We start from the raw sequence: 25,512 nt of genomic DNA, 5'->3' as shown, positions 1-25,512 counted from the left end.
TCCCGACCAGCCGATGCTTTTTTTTGGCATTCACACAAGCCGAACCAGTTTGTAAACGTATAATTTTATAAACTATATGCTTATAAGTTTCTGGTTTGAACGTGAAATTAAGTATTATGTATAACTAAAACAAAAACAAAAAAAAACAGTGAAAAATGTTCCAAACAATTGTTAAAAAGTTTTTTCATCTTAAGTTTTTGAAAATCTGATACTGAAAGCCCTAAGCTAAGCTTCAACAAAAACAGGGTGTTTTACTAGTAACAAAAATTTTAGAAATACTGCCATTTGCAACAGAATTGAATCATATACAAAAAAGTTTGCAGAGTGGAAAGTAAGATGAGGATTCTTTTAATAATTGGTTGGATAGATTAATGGGTGATTGAGTGGTTTTTTTAGTTTAATTGTTTTTTAAATTTAGTTTTAATTTCAGTCACACTTTGTTTGTAGAAAAAATTTGTTCCCTTTCTTAGAATACCAGCAGTGGCTTTAGTTGGCCTCAATTATTATCCCAATATGGAGATGCTCCCGACAAGCCGATGCTTTTTTTGGCATTCACACAGGCCGATTTAATTTGTAAACGTATAATTTCATAAACTATATGCTTATAAGTTTCTGGTTTGAACGTACAATTTAGTACTATGTATAATTGAAACTAAAACAAAAAATAAACTTTCAAATAATGTTCCAAACATTTGCTAAAAAAACTTTTCATCTTAGTTTTTGAAAAGCTGATGCCTAAAGCCCTAAGCTAAGCTTCAACAGTTACAGGGTGTTTTACTAGTAACGAAAATTTTAGAAAAACTGCCATTTGCAACAGAATTGAGTCATTTACAAAAAATTTTGCAGAGTGGAAAGTAAGATGAAGATTCTTTTAATGATTGCGGTTAGATTAATGGGTCGTTGGGTGGTTTCTTTTTAATTTAATTGTTTTTTTTAACTTAATTTCAATTTCAGTCACATTTTGTTTGAAGAAAAACTTTGTTCTCTTTCTTAGAATACCAGCAGTGGCTTTAGTTGGCCTCAATTATCATCCCAATATGGAGATGATCCCGACAAGCCGATGCTTTTTTTGGCATTCACACAGGCCGATTTAATTTGTAAACGTATAATTTCATAAACTATATGCTTATAAGTTTCTGGTTTGAACTTACAATTTAGTACTATGTATAATTGAAACTAAAACAAAAAAAAAACTTTCAAAAAATGTTCCAAACATTTGCTAAAAAAACTTTTCATCTTAGTTTTTGAAAAGCTGATGCCGAAAGCCCTAAGCTAAGCTTCAACAATTACAGGGTGTTTTACAAGTAACGAAAATTTTAGAAACACTGCCATTTGCAACTAAATTAAGTCATATACAAACAATTTTGCAGAGTGAAAAGTAGGTTGAGGATTCTTTTAATGATTGCGGATAGATTAATGGGTCGTTGGGTGGTTTCTTTTTAATTTAATTGTTTTTTTTTAACTTAATTTCAATTTCAGTCACATTTTGTTTGAAGAAAAACTTTGTTCTTTTTCTTAGAATACCAGCAGTCGCTTTAGCTGGCCTCAATTATCATCCCAATATGGAGATGCTCCCGACCAGCCGATGCTTTTTTTGGCATTCACACAAGCCGAACCAGTTTGTAAAAGTATAATTTTATAAACTATATGCTTATAAGTTTCTGGTTTGAACGTGAAATTAAGTATGATGTATAACTAAAACAAAAACAAAAAAAACAGTGAAAAATGCTCCAAACAATTGTTAAAAAGTTTTTTCATCTAAAGGTTTTGACAATCTGATACCGAAAGCCCTAAGCTAAGCTTCAACAAATACAGGGTGTTTTACTAGTAACAAAAATTTTAGAAATACTGCCATTTGCAAGAGAATTGAATCATATACAAAAAATTTTGCAGAGTGGAAAGTAAGATGAGGATTCTTTTAATAATTGGTTGGATAGATTAATGGGTGATTGGGTGGTTTTTTTTAATTTAATTGTTTTTTTAACTTAATTTCAATTTCAGTCACATTTTGTTTGAAGAAAAACTTTGTTCTCTTTCTTAGAATACCAGCAGTGGCTTTAGTTGGCCTCAATTATCATCCCAATATGGAGATGATCCCGACAAGCCGATGCTTTTTTGGCATTCACACAGGCCGATTTAATTTGTAAACGTATAATTTCATAAACTATATGCTTATAAGTTTCTGGTTTGAACTTACAATTTAGTACTATGTATAATTGAAACTAAAACAAAAAAAAACTTTCAAAAAATGTTCCAAACATTTGCTAAAAAAACTTTTCATCTTAGTTTTTGAAAAGCTGATGCCGAAAGCCCTAAGCTAAGCTTCAACAATTACAGGGTGTTTTACAAGTAACGAAAATTTTAGAAACACTGCCATTTGCAACTAAATTAAGTCATATACAAACAATTTTGCAGAGTGAAAAGTAGGTTGAGGATTCTTTTAATGATTGCGGATAGATTAATGGGTCGTTGGGTGGTTTCTTTTTAATTTAATTGTTTTTTTTAACTTAATTTCAATTTCAGTCACATTTTGTTTGAAGAAAAACTTTGTTCTCTTTCTTAGAATACCAGCAGTCGCTTTAGCTGGCCTCAATTATCATCCCAATATGGAGATGCTCCCGACCAGCCGATGCTTTTTTTGGCATTCACACAAGCCGAACCAGTTTGTAAAAGTATAATTTTATAAACTATATGCTTATAAGTTTCTGGTTTGAACGTGAAATTAAGTATGATGTATAACTAAAACAAAAACAAAAAAAACAGTGAAAAATGCTCCAAACAATTGTTAAAAAGTTTTTTCATCTAAAGGTTTTGAAAATCTGATACCGAAAGCCCTAAGCTAAGCTTCAACAAATACAGGGTGTTTTACTAGTAACAAAAATTTTAGAAATACTGCCATTTGCAAGAGAATTGAATCATATACAAAAAATTTTGCAGAGTGGAAAGTAAGATGAGGATTCTTTTAATAATTGGTTGGATAGATTAATGGGTGATTGGGTGGTTTTTTTTAGTTTAATTGTTTTTTAAAATTAGTTTCAATTTCAGTCACACTTTGTTTGTAGAAAAACTTTGTTCCCTTTCTTAGAATACCAGCAGTGGCTTTAGTTGGCCTCAATTATCATCCCAATATGGAGATGCTCCCGACAAGCCGATGCTTTTTTTAGCACTCACACTGGCCGATTTAGCTTGTAAACGTATAATTTTATAATTTATATGCTTATAAGTTTCTGGTTTGAACGTACAATTAAGTACTATGTATAATTATAACTAAAACAAAAACAAAAAAAACTTTCAAAAAATGTTCCAAACATTTGCTAAAAAAACTTTTCATCTTAGTTTTTGAAAAGCTGATGCCGAAAGCCCTAAGCTAAGCTTCAACAATTACAGGGTGTTTTACTAGTAACAAAAATTTTAGAAATACCGCCATTTGCAACAGAATTGAGTCATATACAAAAAATTTTGCATAGTGGAAAGTAAGATGAGGATTCTTATAATGATTGATTGGATAGATTAATGGGTGGTTGGGTGGTTTCTTTTCAATTTAATTTGTTTAAACTTAATTTCAATTTCAGTCACATTTTGTTTGTAGGAGAACTTTGTTCCCTTTCTTAGAATACCAGCAATGGCTTTAGCTGGCCACAATTATTTTCCCAAAATGGAGATGCTCCCGACAAGCCGATGCTTTTTTGGCATTCACACAAGCCGATTTAGTTTGTAAACGTACAATTTTATAAATATATGCTTATAAGTTTCTGGTTTGAACGTAAGATTAAGTACTATGTATAATAATAACTAAAACAAAAACAAAAAAAAACTTTCAAAAAATGTTCCAAACATTTGCTAAAAAAACTTTTCATTTTAGTTTTTGAAAAGCTGATGCCGAAAGCCCTAAGCTAAGCTTCAACAATTACAGGGTGTTTTACAAGTAACGAAAATTTTAGAAACACTGCCATTTGCAACTAAATTAAGTCATATACAAACATTTTTGCAGAGTGGAAAGTAGGTTGAGGATTCTTTTAATGATTGGTTGGATAGATCATTGGGTCATTGGGTGGTTTCTTTTTAAATTAATTGTTTTTTTAACTTAATTTCAATTTCAGTCACATTTTGTTTGAAGAAAAACTTTGTTCTCTTTCTTAGAATACCAGCAGTGGCTTTAGCTGGCCTCAGTTATCATCCCAATATGGAGATGCTCCCGACAAGCCGATGCTTTTTTTGGCATTCACACAGGCCGGTTTAGTTTGTAAACGTATAATTTTATAAACTATATGCTTATATGTTTCTGGTTTGAACGTACAATTAAGTACTATGTATAACTAAAACAAAAACAAAACAAACTTTGAAAAATATTCCAAACAATTGCTAAAAAGTTTCTTCATCTTAAGTTTTTGAAAAACTGATACCGAAAGCCCTATGCTAAGCTTAAACAAATACAGGGTGCTTTACTAGTAACGAAAGTTTTAGAAACACTGCCATTTGCAACTAAATTGAGTCATATACAAACATTTTTTTCAGAGTGGAAAGTAAGATGAGGATTCTTTTTATGACTGGTTGGATAGATTAATGGGTGGTTGGGTGGTTTCTTTTTAATTTAATTATTTTTTTAACTTATTTCAATTTCAGTCACATTTTGTTTGAAGAAGAACTTTGCTCCCTTTCTTAGAATACCAGCAGTGGCTTTAGCTGGCCTCAATTATCATCCCAATATGGAGATGCTCCCGACAAACCGATGCTTTTTTTGGCATTCACACAGGCCGAACCAGTTTGTAAACGTTTAATTTTATAAACTACATGCTTATAAGTTTCTGGTTTGAACGTGAAATTAAGTACTATGTATAACTAAAACAAAAACAAAAAAAAAACTTTGAAAAATATTCCAAACAATTGCTAAAAAGTTTTTTCATCTTAAGTTTTTGAAAAACTGATACCGAAAGCCCTAAGCTAAGCTTTAACAAATACAGGATGTTTTCTTAGTAACAAAAATTTTAGAAACACTGCCATTTGCAACTAAATTGAGTCATATACAAACATTTTTGCAGAAAGGAAAGTAGGTTGAGGATTCTTTTAATGATTGGTTGGATAGATTATTGGGTCATTGGGTGGTTTCTTTTTAAATTAATTGTTTTTTTTAACTTAAATCAATTTCAGTCACCTTTTGTTTGAAGAAGAACTTTGTTCCCTTTCTTAGAATAACAGCAGTGGCTTTAGCTGGCCTCAATTATCATCCCAATATGGAGATGCTCCCGACAAGCCGATGCTTTTTTTTGGCATTCACACAGGCCGAACCATGTTGTAAACGTAAAATTTTATAAACTATATGCTTATAAGTTTCTGGTTTGAACGTGAAATTAAGTACTAAGTATAACTAAAACAAAAAAAAAACTTTGAAAATTGTTCCAAACAATTGCTAAAAAGTTTTTTCATCTTAAGTTTTTGAAAAACTGATACCAAAAACCTTAAGCTAAGCTTCAACAAATACAGGGTGTTTTACTAAGAACGAAAATTTTAGAAACACTGCCATTTGCAATTAAAGTGAGTCATATACAAACTATTTTTTTAGAGTGGAAAGTAAGATGAGGATTCTTTTAATGACTGGTTGGATAGATTAATGGGTGTCTGGGTGGTTTCTTTTTAATTCAATTGTTTTTTTTTTAACTTAAATCAATTTCAGTCACCTTTTGTTTGAAGAAGAATTTGTTCCCTTTCTTAGAATACCAGCAGTGGCTTTAGCTGGCCTCAATTATCATCCCAACATGGAGATGCTACCGACAAGCCGATGCTTTTTTTGCATTCACACAGGCCGAACCAGTTTGTAAACGTTTAATTTTATAAACTATATGCTTATAAGTTTCTGGTTTGAACGTGAAATTAAGTACTATGTATAACTAAAACAAAAACAAAACAAAACTTTGAAAAATGTTCCAAACAATTGCTAAAAAGTTTTTTCATCTTAAGTTTTTGAAAAACTGATACCGAAAGCCCTAAGCTAAGCTTAAACAAATACAGGGTGCTTTACTAGTAACGAAAATTTTAGAAACACTGCCATTTGCAACTAAATTGAGTCATATACAAACATTTTTTTCAGATGAGGAGTGGAAAGTAAGATGAGGATTCTTTTAATGACTGGTTGGATAGATTAATGGGTGGTTGGGTGGTTTCTCTTTAATTTAATTGTTTTTTTTAACTTAAATCAATTTCAGTCACTTTTTGTTTGAAGAAGAACTTTGTTCCCTTTCTTAGAATACCAGCAGTGGCTTTAGCTGGCCACAATTATTTTCGCAAAATGGAGATGCTCCCGACAAGCCGATGCTTTTTTTGGCATTCACACAAGCCGATTTAGTTTGTAAACGTATAATTTTATAAACTGTATGCTTATAGTTTTCTGGTTTGAACGTAAGATTAAGTACTATGTATAATTATAACAAAAACAAAACAATTTTTCGAAAGTGTTCCAAACATTTGTTCATCTCAAATCAGTAATCAGTAAAATGATCAAATTGTTTTTGCTCTGGAATAAGGCAAGATTTTTTTCACGCAAGGTAACATAATGAACCACAAGTAAGTTTGTACCGAACTAAAGAAGTCCGTTCAGTAATTAAAGCAGCAAAATCTTCTCAGGTCTGAAGAAAAGTTTTCAGCGGTACAAGTTGATTCATTTTAGGTCAATACGGGGCGAATCTTGCTAGTTTAGATCAATAAGTTCCGAGTTTTGACCGCAAAATTTCGTTTCGGGCGAACGTTCTCCCCCAAAAAAACAATAAATTGGCGACCGAGAATAAATGTGGTAAAATAGTACCAAAAGGTGAATCTTTGGGTTATGCGGGGTTCATGAATTGCTGTTAGTTAATGTATTCTTTCACAGCAGTTCAATGATTATCTATCCCAACGCTTGGTAAGTGCAGTTATCGAAATAAATAACAATAAACTTCTTATTTGCTTTTTACAACCAACCAGAAACAGCATTTATTGCTGCAGTTTTTTCGACTTCTAGAAAATGTTGATTTGCTAAAACTTTATGAAAATGATCCTATCATAGTTTAAGGGCTTATCAACTTTCCAAAAACAAGAAGCGATATTATTGATACGAGGGTTCTAATCATGGGCTGGATCCACAATTTTTTGGGAGATGCACAGATTTTCAAAAAAATCCAAAACTTTGTTTTTTTGTGAACATTTATTGAGGTCGACCGCATTGATTTTCGGAGGACTCCCAGAAAACTATGAAGACCCTACTTTTGTAGACCCTGATGAAAACCCTATTAATTTTTCGCGCCGAAAGTTTTGAAAAAAAAGGTCAAAAATTCAACTTCTGTGCACTCATTTGAAGGTTTTGTGCACTCGCTCCTATCAAAAAAAATATGGTGCTAGATAAGTAAGTCGTTTTATCATTAAACCAAAAACGGGCGGACCAGATCAGTGAACCGAAAACTCATGATCAATTTTTAAATCACATTAGCTAAAAAACTGAGATTTTTACAAAATGACAAAATTTTTCCTCAATACAAAAACTGAATTAAAAAATGGAATAAAATAACTCTTCCCATGCGCCCGGTAGTTTTGAAATCAATGTTCTAGCTCAGCAAACCAATGTTCTATAAATCTTTAATTCCGCACTTGATGTAATTATTACGTAAATCGGTTTACTGATCTGGTAATTTACTGACACATCGGCTTACTGTACGCACCCCGCTAATATATTCTTGCATCCAACGCGCCTTTAAAAAATTTTAGAAAAATTTTTTAAGGCGCGTTTGACAAAAGAATATATATTAACGGGTTGCGTACAGTAAACCGATGTGCCAGTAAATTATCAGATCAGTAAACCGATTTACGTAATAATTACATCAATTGCGGAATTAAAAACTTTTAGAACAAATGTTGTCTGGATGTCGTAAAATAGCACCGAAACGACCCTAAGGGTGGTGAAGTGGTCGAATCCCTGGAAATGTCCGTAACCTCCCCCCTCCCCAAGTGAACCTGAAGTTCTGGGTTTTTTTTTGATAGACACTGTTTACAACAAGCTGTAAATTTTCCCACGCTTGGCAAAAAAAAAAACATTTTGAATTTTGTTCTTTATAAAAATATATTGCTGACTAAAAGTATTGATCTATATATACCAGGAGCGGATCTAGAATTTTCCAAAATTTTCTTTTCTTTAGGTCGACCAAATTGATTTTCCGAGCTCTCCCAAAGCACTAAAAAGACAGTTTTTGGCCAAATTTTCATCGCCGCAGGCAAAATTTTGAAAAAACAGGCCAAAATAGGCGTTTTTTGCACTTTTTCCCCCTCCCCCCTCAAAATTAGTGTAGATTGGCGCCAAAGGCCACTTATAAAAGTTTTTAGGTTCCGTCACCAAAACGGACTTCTCAAAATACTACAAAAGGGGGATCCCTGAGGAAGGGGGCATACTCCACCCGGTCCCCTAAGTCCGCCCCTGATTTGGTTTGTTTTTTGTCAGATTTCTACAGAATTTACGTTTTATTTGCCAGAACACTTGTTTTTCCTTGGTTTTAGTAGTCCTATTTTGAGAAATTGACTTAAATGCACAATGTTTGTTTGTTTTTCAGAGGTATGGGATTAAGCATTTTACAAACATCGTATGAAATCATCATCATACGATTCCATTGAATGGAAAAAAATGCCTATCATACAATTCCCTTGTATGGAAAAAAGGGTTATCATATGATTTTCATACGACTTTTTTATTCTATGGAATTGTATGGAACTGTATGATAAGCATTTTTCCATAGTATGGAATTGTATGATAAGCATTCTTTTTCAACCCGGGAGGTTAGCAAAATGTCAATTTTCTGTTGATTTTGTCGGAAAATTTTTCAACCTGAGCAAATTGGTAACCCTGGATCCGCCCCTGGTCTGTTTGATAGAAATTTAATCAGATGTCAAAATATTTCAGGGCTACTGTGATCTCCAGATGCCCAATGAACCTCAAGTTTTTCCCGATGGACAGACAGATCTGCGAACTCAGAATCGCCAGCTGTGAGTATCCATTCAACAATTGATCTCAGCAGCCATCTTTGCGTTTCGCCTTCTGTCCACTCATTATCTCATACTGAGCAACTAAGACCACATTTGCCTGTCTGTCGTTCATTCGACCCTGAATTTGACACAAAAATAACAACCGCTGAAAGCTCTTTTGTTTCAACCCAGACTTTAATAATCTGGAGATTTAATAAATTTTATACTCGCAGAAGAGTACTTTTTAAACCATAGTGAAGAGGTATATACTTTTGAATAGAACTGGATTTATGAGTGAAAACAAGACTTATCAGAGATAAGAGTGGGGGAATTAGATTAGTTTAGAAAGGTTAACTGCCTCCTGTGGGCACGGTAGTGTATGTTGTGCTGAACTACTTGGCCTGTCCCGCAGAGATTGATTTCCTCATCTCTCTGGGTAGAGGGCAGAGGAAGATAGAGAGTTGGACAGAGATATTGAGATGCACAGTCACAGTAGGCATGATAAGCAACACTGACCATGCAACCAGCATACTGGTCGTAGAGAAAATCTGGTCGAAGAAAAACTACCATTTTACTAATGTCTGATATATGTTCTTAATACAGGTCCTCAGCGTATTAAAAAATTGAAGGTTTCTACGGAAAATGTTTCTTTTTTGTGCTACTGTGTTTGAGACAAATTGATTTAACTTGGAAATTCAAGAAAACCTTTGATTATACTTGTTCTTCTGTATCCTAAAAGTTTTAGAACCACTGGAGAATCGGGTTTCAGATCCATCGGCATAGCGACACGTCTCATGGCTGCTCAAAGCCCTGGCTCCGAAGTAACTCCTAGCTACCTGTGGGTGCTTTTAGCGGCGGCACCCGCACTCAAACACGCTAGTTCTAACACTCACCCTTGTGTAAACTTTTACTTGAACAAATGGGCATTTATTGCCTTGAGGGGGTTGATGAGATATTGATTTCCGGATTAGTTCTGGCTTTCATCTTTCGGACGATCTTAGGGTAGCAAACCTTGGCTTATTACAATAATGTAGTGCAGCAACACATGCGACTAGAGATTGCTGAAAGGAGTTTGTAGATAATGAAAAAGAAAACGCATCAAAGAGTCTGAAAAAAATGTTTGTCTGGTTTTTTTCAATTTTTAGGGCGGTGGTATTTTGGTGAAAAACGTTATCGGAGCATTTTTTCTAGGTTGTAAGTTTCGAGTTTTTTCAGCTCCGAGTTATCATATTTAACAAAAATTATTTCTGCGCCGTAGGATATTAATTGATCTTTTGAGCAAGAAATGGCCCAAAAAAGCATTTTTGGTATTCGCCCGCCCATCAAAATAAGTAATGTAGGCGCCTTTGAAAAAGGTTTGGGTTGGTGTCTTTGGTACGCTCGAGCTCTCGATGGTTCCTCGAACTAATTTGCAATCAGTTTCACATTTTTTAGTTTTTTGCAAAATATATTTGACAGGATCTGTGTTACAAGGGTTGTAAGTTTCCTTGTGTTTAGATGGATATACGACAGAAGACGTACGCTACAGTTGGCGACACCAACCGGGCAACCCTGCAATCATGATGGCCCAGGACACTACTCTCTCTAACTTCCGAGTCGAAAACTTGTCCCTATCGACGTTCAACAGATCCCTATCAACAGGTTTGTAGATTTTTGTGATAATCTCATTGAATCATGCCGTACTCCTTCTCTTCTAATATGGCCCCGACAAAAAGTATAGCTCTCAATTGTATAAGAGAGCAACAGTGGTCAGGCTATATTTATAGCTATTAAACTAGAGGCTACTAAAGTCGGAAAGAGCAAAAATTATCAAGATACAAACAAGGATAGCCGTTTACTGAGCAAGTAGCACAGAATTTTCCGAGCACAGTCTTAAAAAGTACAAAAAAAAATGTTTTTTTTTTGTTAAATTGGTGTCGTTTGTTTCTGCATGATGTGAAAAAAAAAGATCTGAACAAAAATAGAACTTAGGCATATTTGAGAGTCAAAGTAAAATAGGTCAATTGGAAAACAGTTTTTGACGAAAAATGATTTGAAAAACGAAAAAAAAAACATTGATAAAATTTTTAAAATGTTTTCAAATTTTTTTGCAGAAACTTTTCCACCTTCTAAGTTTTTGATTCCCAAAATTGCGCTAAAAAACTTCAAAAGCTACCTTTACTTCAAAAAAACTAAGTTTTCATGGCTTAAATTAAGCTTAAATAAGAAATTGGAAGCCTACGCGGCCACCTTATTAGCTCGAAATTAAACAAACAAAAATTTAAACAGTTTTTTCTCAACACTATTTTTAAAAATTCAATTTTTTTTTAATTCAAAATTTTTAATGTAGTTCAAATTACGAACAAAAAGGCTTTTTTATGATATATCACTCAACCCGTTCCAATGATTACTTATGGCACCTGATTTTGCGTCATAAACAAAAAACTAAAACACATGCGAATACGAAGTTCCTCCTCATTTTCAATGGTCGGGACAATAACGAGTAACTTTTGAAAACAAGAGAAAATAGAAAAAGAAAACGGTCTACCGCCATTAATAGCATTTAATGATGCCAATAAAAAATTTAATGGCACCTCAGACCTAACTTTTGGTAAGGGAAGTTAAGAGCTACTTAACAAAGTCTTTTTTTGCTTTACACAAATAAAAAAAAGGACTTGAAAAGCATGGCGAGCTTTCCTCTTTGTTAGTTACTGAACAAAACTAATATTGTAACTTTATCACTTGCTAATTTCTTTTCAAAATACTTGCATGGTATACAAAATTTCCAATGTAGTTCGTTTTTTGATCTGTTCGGTTTTTTGTCTAAATCAGCACAGTATCACTAACTTTTTTATGGTTGAAAACATATCTGGAAACAAATTTTCGCAGCACTTTGTAGCCAACTTGAACACTAGTGGAAGTTTCAACAGCTATTTTTTGTCCAAAAGAAAATTTTATTTACTGCAGCCAACTGTAGCGTCTTATGCAGCGATACATCTCCACTGAATTCCAAAATTTTAATTCCTGAGCGGCCGAAATTTCCTTTGCTGTGTTGAAACAAATTTTGGCAGTTATAATGATACTTTTTTAAAACACAAAAATAAATAGAAAAAGGAAAAATTTTTTTCTAATAAGCTGAAGGCTATAGAAAAAAAGCATGCCATTTCAACTTTGATAAGCTTAAGCACATTTTTGTTAAGCCCATGTTTGCAAAATCAAAGCCACTTATATAAAACAGCAATTAACGACAAAAAATATCGAAGAAGCCACGCATAAAATGAGACAAAACACAACAAACAAACTTTTTTGATCAGTGATTTTTGAAAAAACTGATTTCGCAAAAACTTAATGTTTAGTGTTCCAATCACAGCGCGCGCACTCTAACGAATAAAAACAGTTTTAAAGCAGAAAAGCAAGCTTTAGAAATGCATTTATTTGAAGCAGTTATCATTGTCATGGTGACAGTCGTGTACTTTGACTACATATAAAACAAAAACTGAAACTAAACGAAAAATTTTTGTACAGTTTCGAAGAGATGAAACGAACGAAGTCTTTTCACGTTTCTGCCATTTTCTCTGCAGCCATTGAAACTTCGCGGTTGAAATTTTGACATACAGTGAATTAAACTTTTAACACATTTATCGGACAACGTATTGAACTTTTGAAATAATTCTGACCTTCAGAATTTCGCGTTTGTGTTTTTGTGGGCGTTTTATGAGTGTTTTCCTTCTAAAAGTTGCATGTCAGACCGCTGTTTGTTGAAACTTCTTTTGAAGCTACGGGCTTGAATTTAAGCAAAAACATTGAACTCTGTAAAAGCGCATGCTTCTGGATTTGATATTTTGTAACTTCAAACGTAATTTTGAAACTTCGGTTGCAGAGCTTCTAACAAATGTATCGCACAATGCCTACTGACAACTTTCGAAATAATTCTGACCTTTAAGTTGAAACTTTTTAGAGGTAGTTCTCCGAAGTTTTGCGTTTGCATTTTTATCGGCGTTTTACGTGTTCTTTTTCTCTTGAAAAAATTCATGTCAGATCGCTGCTAAATGCAAAGTGTTTTGTAGTCAATGGGTTGAAGTTATAGAAGTTGCAAAAAGTTGGAACCAACAGAATTAATTAGAAAAGAGCAATTATCATAAATCAAAAAACTTTTCTTGCAAAAACAAGTTTTTCAGACAAAACGAATATGTCAAGGTCGCCTAAAAAATCAAACTTGCATGCAAAAGTTGCTCGTAATTGTTTTTGTATTTAATTTTGTCCATTCCAACTTTTTGCCATTATCAAAAGCAAAAAAGTGGAACAAACAAAAATAACTAAGAAAAGCAATCAGCCAATTTTGAGCAATTTTTGCTTGCAAATTTGAGTTTTAGGGTTTTGTCTGAAAAATTAACTTCTGAACGCAAAAGTTTTCTGAAATAGATCATTTGCTCTTTTCAATTAATTTGTCTGTTTCACCTTTTTGCAACTCTCTATACTTATTATATATTAAAAAATGACCCCTGAAAAAACGCAATAACTTTGGTTTGTTTTTATGACAGTTCAAATAAAAATTGGGGTGTATTTTCAAATCAATTTTACTGTTTCAAGGTCAAAACCGTTTCAGAAATATAAGAAGTTGTCCGCTAAATTTTTAAAAACTAAATCTCACTATCTCGAGATCAAAATTATTTCAAAAATTTACGACCTAGTCCGATAAATTAGATAAAAGCTATATTAGAATATAACCAAATATATAACCGTAAAAAGTTGTTGTTAAGCTGTTTTTTGCTGTTTTAGCTGGAGGGCATCAAGGAGCTGTTTTTAGTGCGAAAAAATCCCCGTAACGGCGGAAGCAGTTTCAAATTTTGGCCTCAAAATATTCGTTTGACATTTAAAGGACTCCATATTTGTATCCTATCAGATAAAAAACTGAACAACCTTAAGACTCTTAGACTCAAAATGACTCACAATTCAGCTAGTTATTCAGTAAAAAGCCAAAATTTTGAGTATAATTTTTTCTGATGGGACAAGTAAACTAATTGAAGTACAAGCTTGGAGACTCAGCGTTCCAACGAAAAATTTTTACTCCAATATTTCAAATTTCTTCCTGCCGTTACAGGTAGTTTTGGCACTAAAACGAGGTTTTTGAAGCCATATAGTCAAACAAAGGCTTGAAAACAATTTTCTACGGTTTTTATTTGGCTATTCTTAACCAAATGGTTTCCTTCACCAATTCTCAAAATTTCAACCGTGAACTTTTATTGGTTGCAGAGAAAACCGCAGAACGTGAAAAAAGGGTTCATTTTATTACTTGAAAACGAAATGTTACCACCTCTATGTCCCACGACTATACAAAAAACAAGGAGCAATAGTGCGGACTTCGTTTCTCAGATCCCAACAATTTAACAAACTGTTTCATCTGCATTATCATGACTGGTTTATACAAAACAACAAAAAAACAGCATTGAAAAACCATCTGCATTAATTTTGATTTCATGCGGTTAATTTGTTTGCTTGTTATGTTCTTCTTAAGGAAACCAATTGAAAAACAAAACAAGACTGCTCGTATCAGGGCGAAGCCCTGAATGTTCCGACTGCCTTTTAAGGTTTATTGAGCAACAGTAATACATTAACAAAAATTAATGAAATAAAATAAAATGAATTTTTTTTTTAATTTGAAAATTTTTTATGAAAATCATCCCCCCACACGCCATATAAAGTACAAAAAGATAGATTTCGTTCCTTGTAACAAATCAATTATGGCAAATAAGCTTAGTTCAACCAATTTGGAACGATTTATAAGACGGACTAAATCTCGCTTACGCGTTAATAGCGCGAATTATATTGCCCGTTAATTGTCCCAAATTGGTCAAAATGGCAATCTTTAAACCCTCATAACTTTACGAAAAATGATCACAGGTAAAATATCTTTTCAAATTTAAGCTCAGGACAACAATACCTTTTGAATGATATAAAAAAATTCCGTCAAAAATGACTAGTTAAAAAGTCGAAATTTGTCCGAAGAAAAAAAACCCACCCCGAGCACAAATATTCCGTTACTTTCGTATCGAAAGTCGGAACAACAACAAATCAATTAAAAGACTAGTTAAAATGAAATTTAGCAAAACCTTAACTTAAATAACAAAAACTTCAAAGAGTTTTTAGGATTGGATTAAAACCATTGCTAGCTAAATTGCCAATCTAAATGTGGATTGTGTAAGATGTAAGGGCACTAAACGCACTACATGTAAAATATATGAGACCTCAACTTTTAAAAAATCTAATTGAAAACAAGAACTTAATTCTTTCAAATTCAAAATTTGCTACTTGTCAAATGAAATCTTGTCACAAAAAAGCTGCAATTAATTACAGCTGTATATTTTGTTACTGCGTTTCCCAAAACGAAAAAAAAAGAGAAAAAAGATAACCAAACAGAAGCGAAACAGAGCTTCGCGCTACTTGCAATGAAAAAAAAATGTAAATCTCGAAAAAAAGTGATTTGAAATCAGATGGAAAAATGTAACAAAGTATGTAAAATTTTAGCAAACAACAAAATTTGTGAACTCCAACTGATGTTTTTAACTGGCCAGCTAAATAAACAATACTCCTCAACTGAAAACACTTTAAACGTTTCTAGAAACAGAAAACTAATGAAAATGATAAAGTTCAAAAACAGTTACAACACAATTCAAAACGTAATATTTATTCTTCTTTCTTAAGAAAAAATTGGCGAGAAAAAACTCAAATCAAACAAAGATGTGGACACAAGAAAGAGATGCTGCTAAAAACAAATAATTTTGAAGTTTGAAACCAAAAACATACCCTGATTTTGATTCCCAAAAAAACTCCCGTCACACAAAAACAAATTTAAAGAAAAAAAGTTGAGCAGAATCTCGGACAAAAAACGCAATTAAACTAATATCGTTTAAAAAGGCAAAAAAAGAGTTATCATTGAGACAATTTAGATTAAATTTATGAGAAATTTATAAAATAAAAATTGCGTCGACTAATTGTGAAGAAAATTATGACAAATTTTGAGTTGATTTAATTCTAATTTGATAGGACTACAGGATTGCTTGGTCTTTATTTTTCAAACAAAATAGATACTTTTTTTAAAAAAAACTTGAAATCCAATGAAAAAAAAAACAAAAAACAAAAAGCAAAAAAAAACATTAACAAAAAACAACAAAAAATTGAACCAATTCTATTACTTGAATTGAGAAAAAAAGACATTTTTAAAACTTGAAAAAATTTTGAAAAAAAAGTTGATTTGATTTTTTCTAAAATTTCACATTAGGAATCAATCACTTTTATATAAAAACAAAGGAGGTTAATCGAAAAAAAACTATTCTGAAAATTAGCCGACCTTTTCCAGAGGTCATGATAAGCATTTCAATTCGTCCATTCTGTGAATAAAGTTGTTTACGGGGAAAACGGTCCAGTACTAGTAGTTGGGTAATAACTTTGCTTGTAGCAAGGGTAAATATATATTAGTAACAAGTTTGCTGTGCAAGTAGAACAGAATGTTCCGACCCGTTTCATATGAACTTCATACAAAAGTTTTTTAACTTTTAAAGTTCTTCAAACTTTGGACCAGTTTGTACGTGGTAGGGCGAAAAAATTTATACACAAATGTAAGATAAAAAGATATTAGGCATAATTGAAAACAGTTGTCTGCAAAATAAAAGAAAAAAAATTGTCGAAAAAAATGTCGAATGTTTTTTGCACAATATAATTTTTAAAATTTTATTTATTTTTTCTTGCCATGGAAAAAACAAAAAAAAACTTTCAAAACTAGTTTCCGTTTGAAAACATGATTTTTCAAGCCTAAATAACCACTTTAACAAGTAATCAAAATTATTAATCGAGTATTAGGTCAAAAATTGGCGAATAAGCATTCAAAGTGTTTTTTATGACTGGGAAAGTTTTCTGGAAGTTTTTTCAATGCCCTGCGAATCACGGCTGAAAGAGCTTCAGAGCGTCAATATGATATATCCCTCAACCCAGTCACATGGTTCTTTGTGATACCTGATTTTGCATAAAACAAAAAAGTAAAACACACCCGAATACAAAGCCCCACCCCCCACTTTCAATGGTCAGAACAAAAACATAACAAAATATAGGTACATAAAATTCATATAGTGGTCTTCATATAGTTTCGATTATTAGATTAGCAAGCTTTACCAAGTTAAACGCATGAAAAAAAAATGATTCATAGATAGATGTGGTCAAAATGATTAAAGATGATGAAAACTCGACAAACCACTTTAGTTGTGTGGTCGAGAAGCTTGGTAGTCAATTACAAAGATAAAAATACCAACAACACCAAAAAATTCTTGACTTGTGCTCAAAAATTTTTGACTTGTGAGTGGACTCAAACATAACAATTTTTTTTCATGATCAAAAACGACTGATAGTACGCTGATTTTGGATATAATTTTGTCGTATAGATAGATACCATTGCTCAATGTACAATGTATGAAGACAGTATACAAATGTTTTTTTATCTGCAGTTTTCCTGATTATCCAAAAAGAGTGTTGCCACTTTTTCCAAAAGTTCTACTCTTTGATACTATTTTATGTCAGCGGTTTTTTGCTGACCAACTTTTCAAAGTACTCTAAGTATTTAAAGCCGACCAATTTCAAAGAATTCTTAGAGCCCCATCGACGCCAAAAAACATCATTAAGGGGAAGCGAGCGCCAAAAAGAAAGCAATTTTTTTTGGGAAAGCAATCCAAAAATGCTCAAAAAAGTTTTTTTTTTGAAAAACATAAAAAAATGAAGGGGTGCAAGATGTTCGCATATTGAGCTTTTCAGATTTTGAAACCCACCCAATCTCCGTTTTACCATCAAGATTTATGAAGAGGTAGTTAGCTCGTTCATTTTTCGAAAGATGCATTTTTTCTATTTAGGGTATCTTTATTTAGGGTATCAAAGCCACTTGGAAAAATCAAATTTTGCTAAAAGTTTCAGAGCAGACTTTGCGAAGACATCAGAGATATGAGAAATCAATAACACTGCTTTCGGAAATTGATGGAAAGTCACAGCACATAAAAGTTACCACTTTTTCATTCCAACCAGCAGAAAAAGGAAACAAAAGATAAAGGGTTCAAGTTTTGACAATGTTAGATGGAACTATTTAAAACTACTTAGTCGGGCCTAAGTTTGAAAAATTTTATTAGGACGGCAAAAATACGCCGGTGTATCATAACTAGTTTAAGTAGTAATCTTGCTGTAGATTCATGCTCGCAAACAATATAATGAGCTCTAATTTATGCGCTCAAATTTTTTAAAAGCTGCTGATCTTGATTTACTCTTTATGCCGCTGAAAAACGACAGATAAAAGAATTGAAAGAGTGCCTTGGTCCGCCATCGAAAAACGGCTTAAATTTTAAAATTATTTTAAGCTGATGCTCAAAAAAGTCAACAAAAAACTGTTCCAGTAAATATTTTGGAAAATTTATTGCTCCAGTCTATACAAAAGTCTAAATTTTGCCCAATTTTTAGTGTAAGCTCCCAAAATTTTTTAATGTGTGTCTTAAAAACAAATGTAACCGTTTTTGACGCCGGACCGAGTAATACTAGCCTATCAGCTTCCCAAAAAAACTAATTTGGCTAAGTAATTTCAAAAAGTTTCATCTAGCTCTTGTCAAAATTTTAACCCGATATCTTTCTTTTTGTTCTTTTGCTCGTTGAAATTGAAAAAATGCAACTTATGCCATCCCTATATTATTGTAGCGTATTTTTCCACAGAAAATCTGGTTATTTTGACGGCAACAAGAGAAAAAAATGGTTAACTCGGTAGTTTATTTAGAAATCCTAAATTTTTAGTCCAAAAATGTTTTAAAGAGTTTTTGCCCAAATATTGATAAACGAGGCCCAGTAACGCTTTTTTGTTTAATCTATATTTATTTAGAAACTCAAAACATCCTACAGGATGTTTATGAAGTGATAAATTTTATGAAACCTTTTAACTTGCTTAACAGTATTAATGACAATCGAAGAGAGCTGGATGCTGCACGAGTAGCCCAGAAATTTTTGACCACAATTTAAAAAGTTTAAAAAAAACAAATTTTGCAGTTTGTTTTCGTCAAATTGGGTCGTTTTAAAATGATCTGAACGAAAGGCTTTAGCTCAGACATATTCCATGTTCATAGCAATTGAGGCATAATCAGCAGCAGGTTTCTTCAAAAAAAAAAAACAAAAAAAATAGAGAACAATAAAAATTGAAAATTTAACGAATTTTATGCAAATTTTTTTTAGAGTATCTCAATTTTTTTTTTGTCCAAAGAAGCTGACAAAACACTGTTTTAAAGGCTTAAAAAGCTTACCTTCCTTAATTAAAGCTGTTCGTTTGCTTGATTTGCTAAAAATCAGACTTTAAATCAAAACTTCAAACTGGATTTTGTCTTGAGACTCAGAAAAATGTTTGGCAATTTTAAATGTCGTTAGAATCCGGACAAAAAGTGCTTAATTAAAAAATCATTTAGCTCATTCCGATGGCTTTAAGTGGACAGAACAAGTAATTCTCATGAATGCACAAAAGACAAATTGTTCGTATGAATATCTTTCACAAATTTTCTTGAGGCGATCAAAAATTACCAGGCCTGTTGAATAATTCCTATCACAGCAGAATTTGCTTAGGGCAATCTAGAAAAAATCTCTAAACATCCTTCGAAGACAAAGTTCCGTCCCGTTTTCAGTAAAAGAAGCAATTAATTTTTGAGAATGAGCAAATCACAAATTGTGCACAAAAATATTTTTTACAAAAAAACACCAAGCCCTTCGAGTAGTTCGTATCAGAGCAGTGTTTGTTTTTTAGGGCAATTAGGGCAATTTTTTTTAGAAAAAATTAAACACACAGGAAGACAAATTCCTTCCCATTTTCAATGTCGGAACAATTATTTTTGTTCGCATATTGTTCGCGTAAAATAAATTATTGAGAAAATAATTAAAACACAAATTGTTCACATAAAAAGTTCTCAAATTTTTTTCGAGAGACGATCAAAAAACACCAGACTTGCCGAATGATTCCTATCAGTGCAGTTCAGAAAAAAAAAACTTTTATGCGCCCGAAGACAAAGTTCTATCCCAATTTCAGTGGTCGGAATATTTAATTTTCGAGAATGTCACAAGTTGTTCGCATAAATATAGTTAACAATTTTTTGAGAAGCGATCGAAAAGAAAAAGGTCTGTCGAGTGATACCTATCAGAGAGGTGGTTGTTTAGGACAGTGGAGCACACTTTCTGCCAGATTCACCCTTGTCCGAAACACCCTCTATTTCCTCATTCAGATGTATGTGCCTTCTGCACTCATAGTCATGGTCTCATGGGTCTCCTTCTGGCTAGGACACTCCTCAGTGCCAGCCAGGGCTGCACTCGGTACGATCAAAACACAGATACAATGGAACCAAATTTCAAACCAGTAGAAATAGTTTTCACATTCTGTACATTATCTGTGAACGCTAAATTTTTCAATTTGTGGTATGAGCAAATTCAACCTTTCCAAAAATTTGGTAAGTTTTTTTTGAGAAAAAGTGAAGTGAAACTTCCGTAAGCCGTGATTCTTTCATCAAAAATCTTTAATAAAGAGCCAGGCCTCAAATTGGGGGGTCTGGTTTCATCAGGAAGTTGTTCTCCTTCATTACCAATCACTACTTCCCACTTTGATGCTGTTTTACGACCTCTCTTTTTATGCTGATTGGCTCCAAAGTTTTTCAGCAAAGTGAAAGCCGCCTTTGATGACAACGAATCTGTAATGTTTCAGGCATCACCACAGTGTTGACTCTATTGACCATTATCACAGGCAGCAACAACAACATGCCAAAGATTTCTTACATGAAGGCCATAGATGTATACTTCGCCGGATGCTTCTTCTTCGTTTTCTGCTCACTTATAGGTTACGCAATATGTTGTCAATTTTGTTACCAAAAGATTCCAAGTTCGTATATGTTGAACCTTTGAATTCGTGATTAATAACGGTAGATATTCTTAGCAAGGTACCTTAAGGGTGAATAATTTGCAAAGTTTCTAGCAAGTTATGCGGCTATAGTGACTTTTTTCTCGAAACTAGTGACTACTTATAATTTCAGCATTGTGTGATCACAAAGGAGTCGAACTTTCGCTGATCCATCGGATATAACTCGCTGAAAAAAATGACTCCAGTATTGTATTTTTTGTTACTTTTTAAAGAGATAAGAACTCAATAACTTCACCATAATAACAAAACTGACTTAATTAAGTACAAATAATTATTTTTAACCAGATTGCGATTCGTAGCGATCTGTTTACCAAATCATTTTCACAGTATTACAAATATCAGTATGCTTATTTCAAGAAGTGCTTTTAAAATTACTAGCTGATACAAAAAGTAGCATATAAGCACATCGACCATAACAAAATTTTTGAAAAAAGTTAGAAAAAGGAGTGATACTTAGAGCTGAATGTCAATTCTTTTGCAAAACATTCGCACATTGACGCAAAATCATGTCTATGTATTTTTTTTGAAAAGTAAATATAATAAAAGGCAAATTATAGCTCATACTGAAACATGGCTGAGTCAATATATGGAGTTTGGTATTTTCAAACTGCCATGTTACTTTAGAAAAAGTAAATAGATATAGATGCGGTGAGAGATTATTTTAATTATAAAATAACTGAAGAATTGACTTCTGGTAAAATATAAATTCTGACCGTTTCAATTGAAAACAATGGAGCTAAACATTTTTCAACTGTTGTCTATTAAAAGCCTCAGATGAGCAATTTAAAGTTTCTTGATCAATCACAAGATTGTTTGTTTGCGCTGAAAAGTCAGACTGTTGATATGCACACTGTATATGGAAACATGAATAGTGATGAGTTTTAATCGACAGGTGACTCTCTAAATCTTGAAACAGCCTGCTAAGGTTCAGGCTAATTTATTGAAAAAGGAGAGTAAATGAATAAAAACAAGCAGCAAGTCGACAATGGACGTTTTTTCACCAATTTTTTTTGACAGTGACTGTCCATAAGAACTCTATTTCAGATCGCGAGGCGAGAGAAATTAAAGTTCCATTGCTGACTAAAGACTAAAATTTGCTCGAAAAACAAAATCTTGAATTTTGGGAAATAAAAAGCTACAATTGATGCTATCCCGGACCTCATTGAACAGCTAGTCGGGAACTTCGAAAAAAAACTTGACTCTGTTTGTCCAATAATAGACAATACAAAAGCTTTGATACAGTTGTTCACAAAATTTTACGATCAAAATGCGAACGATACGGTTTACGAGGTAGGATTGTTATTCTTTTGAAATCATACCTTGAGAATCGTAAGCAGTACTTTAGACATAATAATTTTTATTTGGAAATTAAGACATAAGTAAACATGAGATAACAGGTACTAATAATTTAGGCAATACAAAAATAACTTTGCAGCGAAATAATTTTAATAAAACAAGCAACATTCTTAAAAAAAGTAGAAAATAAGTTTTAAATTTTATGTAATAAATTTTCACTATAGGCAAATATTTTTTTCTTGAAGAGTTAACAATTAACCATGACTCTTTCAACTCGTTTTTTTTCCAATTAAATAAGAGAAATTTATATTTGTGACAACGAACGTTTTTTAGAATTGTTTAGGTAAGTTTCAATCCTTTTTTTTTTTGTTCATGTCAATTTGATTGCTAAATAATACTTTACGAAATGAAATTTGCATTGGTTCTATTTTTTTAAAGTCCTTTTTGAGTGCTGTCTAGCTGATCTAGTTTTTTTTTTTTAAATATGAAAAAAAGTTTTGCTCATGGAGATGCCACTCGACAAGCGAGGCTGATGCCTTTTTGATATTCTGCCAAGCCGAACCAAATTCTAAAAAATTGTAAGCATACAATTTAATAGAAAGTATGGTTGTAAGTTTCTGGCTTGAAAAAAGTTATAATATTTATGAGAGTTATGATAAAAACTAAATAAAAAATTTCGAAACAGAATTCGCGGCTGTATGTTACTTGGACGTGGCAGCCGACTACGACCCTGATTTCGAAGGGGCATACTTCCGACGACACTCCCACTCATCCGGCAACTATGGACATGGAGCATACTTCTCCCACAGGGACGACAGTGACAGTCCGTCTGAAACAGTCGGTTGCACAGGTGACAGTGGGATCTCATTTAGATCCAGATTCAGAAAAACACCATCAGGACGAGCGTCCGTTGATTCCACTCAGAAATCGCAACTACGTTCTCGATCATTCCGTCGAGATGGTCAAGACACCGGAAGCAAAAGGGAATCGAGATACAGTGGAAAAAGCAGACCTCTCACAGTCCCATATGATCATGTTAAATATCATTCAGACGTTTTTCAAGCCAAATCGAGGAGCCGACGTCACATGCAAAAGTCCAGCGAAGCTCCACTTCACCCCTGGATGCAAATAAAGAATGCTCAGACTAGGAAGTCCGTGAAATCGATACAGGAGGTGCAAGTGGATAACAACCAAGTCCCATTCTCTCTCAGCGATAAGGGCACAAACGCCAAAAAGGTAACATAATGAAAGACGCACATGTTTGATAAATGTGTTCAGTCGAATAAATTGAACTTAAGTTATACATTTCTGATTCCCTAGAGGTGGTTGTTTTTTTTAGTGGCTGTCTTTTGTGAACTCATAAATATCTAAACGTCATAAACAGTGACGGATCTAGGGTTTTCCCGAAGGGGGAGGCGGATTTTCGAAAATTTTATCGACTTTTTTTTCTATTTAGCTAGGCGAAATTGATTTTTTCATCACACCCAAATGACTATAAAGACCCTATGTAGACCAAAATTTCTGCATCGCGGTGCATTAAATAACAGGCCAATCAAGGCGTTTTAATGAACTTTTTGAAAGTTTTGTTAGTATATCCTAGTCAAAATTAGTATATATTTAGGGTAAGACCACCAACAATAGATGTCTTAAAGTAGTACCAAAAGGAGACACATTGAGTCGTTATCAGGGGGGTCGAATCTCTGAAGGAGGCGTTCACCCCCACCTTTCCCACAACCCGCTTCTGGTCACAAAATATCCGTCCTAGGCCTTTCAAGGTCCTAGTTGCCAAAACAACTTACTCGCAAAATACGTGCTAACAAAAACAACCGGTGCATAGTCGTGCACAGATTGTTTGCACTCATTTTAAAAGTATTTTTTTTTTCGCAACTAGCTCAAAGATTTTCTAATTTTGAGGTGCATTCCGGAGGAGGAGACAGCTACACTGCCAATATGAAGATTTTTCCCTATTTCAAACTCAAAGAACTCTTCTGTTGTTGCCCTGCAAAACAAACACAACAACAGCAATACACCAGCTCAATGCCATCCAACAATATGACGCGAACTTGGTCAGATCAGTCACATCTTGCTCCCCAAATCGCAAACTTAGACTGCACAAACGAAGTTCTTTTTGACTCTCGCTTCAATGTAATAGTTGAGCCATTGACCATGCCCGCAAATACTTTATGTGCCACTTCGTCGAGCAAGGTGTTAAACATAAACGGTGGTCAAAGTACATCCGTTATTGGCAAAACTCCTAGAATGACATCGATGGAATTTACAGATGAACATATAGGTTGCAAAGAAGATTTCAGGAACGATGATGACTCGGATACTTCATATAGAATAAGTATGTTGCGAAGTCAATTTACCACTAGAAGTCGTTCAGTTCCGTCGCATAACTCCGATGCTTCTATCAACTTAAGAAGTTACAACAGCCGAGGAGAACTGAAGGTGGTCGGCAAAAGGGAAGAAAACACTGAAGTCGACTGTAACTGGTCATGTAGAGACCTAAAAGGTGAATATTCAGAAGACAAAATTGACACAGAAAAAGTAATTAACTAACTGTGACAGAAGAAAACAATCGGCAGTTTTGAAAAGTTATTTAAATTCTTATGGTTTTTAAATAAAAGCTCTCGGGAAAGGTGAAAACTAGCTCATTAACCCTGATGGCAAATGCTTCTCAATGAACTTAACGTGTTATGCCTATTTTTGAGGGACCATAAAAAAACTAGTCTATTTGGTTACTGTCGCGTCATTTATGTCTCATGAACTTCACCTCGTTTAGACAAATTCAACTCAGGGACAAAAAAGGGAAATGATATCGAGCAGCAGAGGTTTCGGGATGCAGAGGAGAACGTAGAAATAGATTCTCTCTTGGCTAGTAGAAATCCGACTTGCATCATCCACAATGTGGGCATCATTGACCGATATTCTCGCTTCGTATTTCCTCTAGCATACCTGCTTCTGAACCTAATATACTGGTACTACTACAAGCTGACATCATTTTAACAATGTTAGCATAAACAGCGAATTAGAAAAATAATAAATTCATGTTACTATATATAGTAGTTGAAATCTCCAAAAACAAACATTTATTTCCCCTTGTTTTTTTCCACGCTCGGCTTTTTCATATCAAGCTGACTCGCACCATTAGAAATTGCAAGGAAAAACTACTCAATCCCAGATGGGTCTTTTTTATTTTTACCACAAAAAACAGCAGAAAAAAGTCAAACTTACGCAGGAAGCAGGTAATTGATCAAAACATCGTGTTTAATTAAGATTCTGGAAAAAAAAGAAAA

General features: G+C 33.3%; 1 protein-coding gene across 1 annotated transcript in view; it reads left to right on the top strand.

Annotated features, from left to right (window-relative positions):
• The window catches only part of LOC134846472 (uncharacterized), a 34,538-nt gene extending 9,241 nt beyond the window's left edge, over positions 1-25,297 (top strand). The window contains exons 5-11 of the mRNA XM_063863848.1: positions 8,915-8,997; positions 10,474-10,617; positions 20,167-20,319; positions 20,705-20,836; positions 22,899-23,449; positions 24,128-24,728; positions 24,999-25,297. Of these exons, the coding sequence (XP_063719918.1) occupies positions 8,915-8,997; positions 10,474-10,617; positions 20,167-20,319; positions 20,705-20,836; positions 22,899-23,449; positions 24,128-24,728; positions 24,999-25,222 (1,888 nt within the window). The 3' untranslated portion in view covers positions 25,223-25,297. The remainder of the gene's footprint in view (positions 1-8,914; positions 8,998-10,473; positions 10,618-20,166; positions 20,320-20,704; positions 20,837-22,898; positions 23,450-24,127; positions 24,729-24,998) is intronic.
• Positions 25,298-25,512: the final 215 nt, after the last annotated feature.

The sequence above is a fragment of the Symsagittifera roscoffensis genome, chromosome 1 (genome assembly GCF_963678635.1).
Source record: "Symsagittifera roscoffensis chromosome 1, txSymRosc1.1, whole genome shotgun sequence".
NCBI lineage: Eukaryota > Metazoa > Xenacoelomorpha > Acoela > Convolutidae > Symsagittifera > Symsagittifera roscoffensis.
The sequence above is the reverse complement of the archived record's forward strand: the minus strand, read 5'-3'. Positions and strand labels throughout refer to the sequence as shown.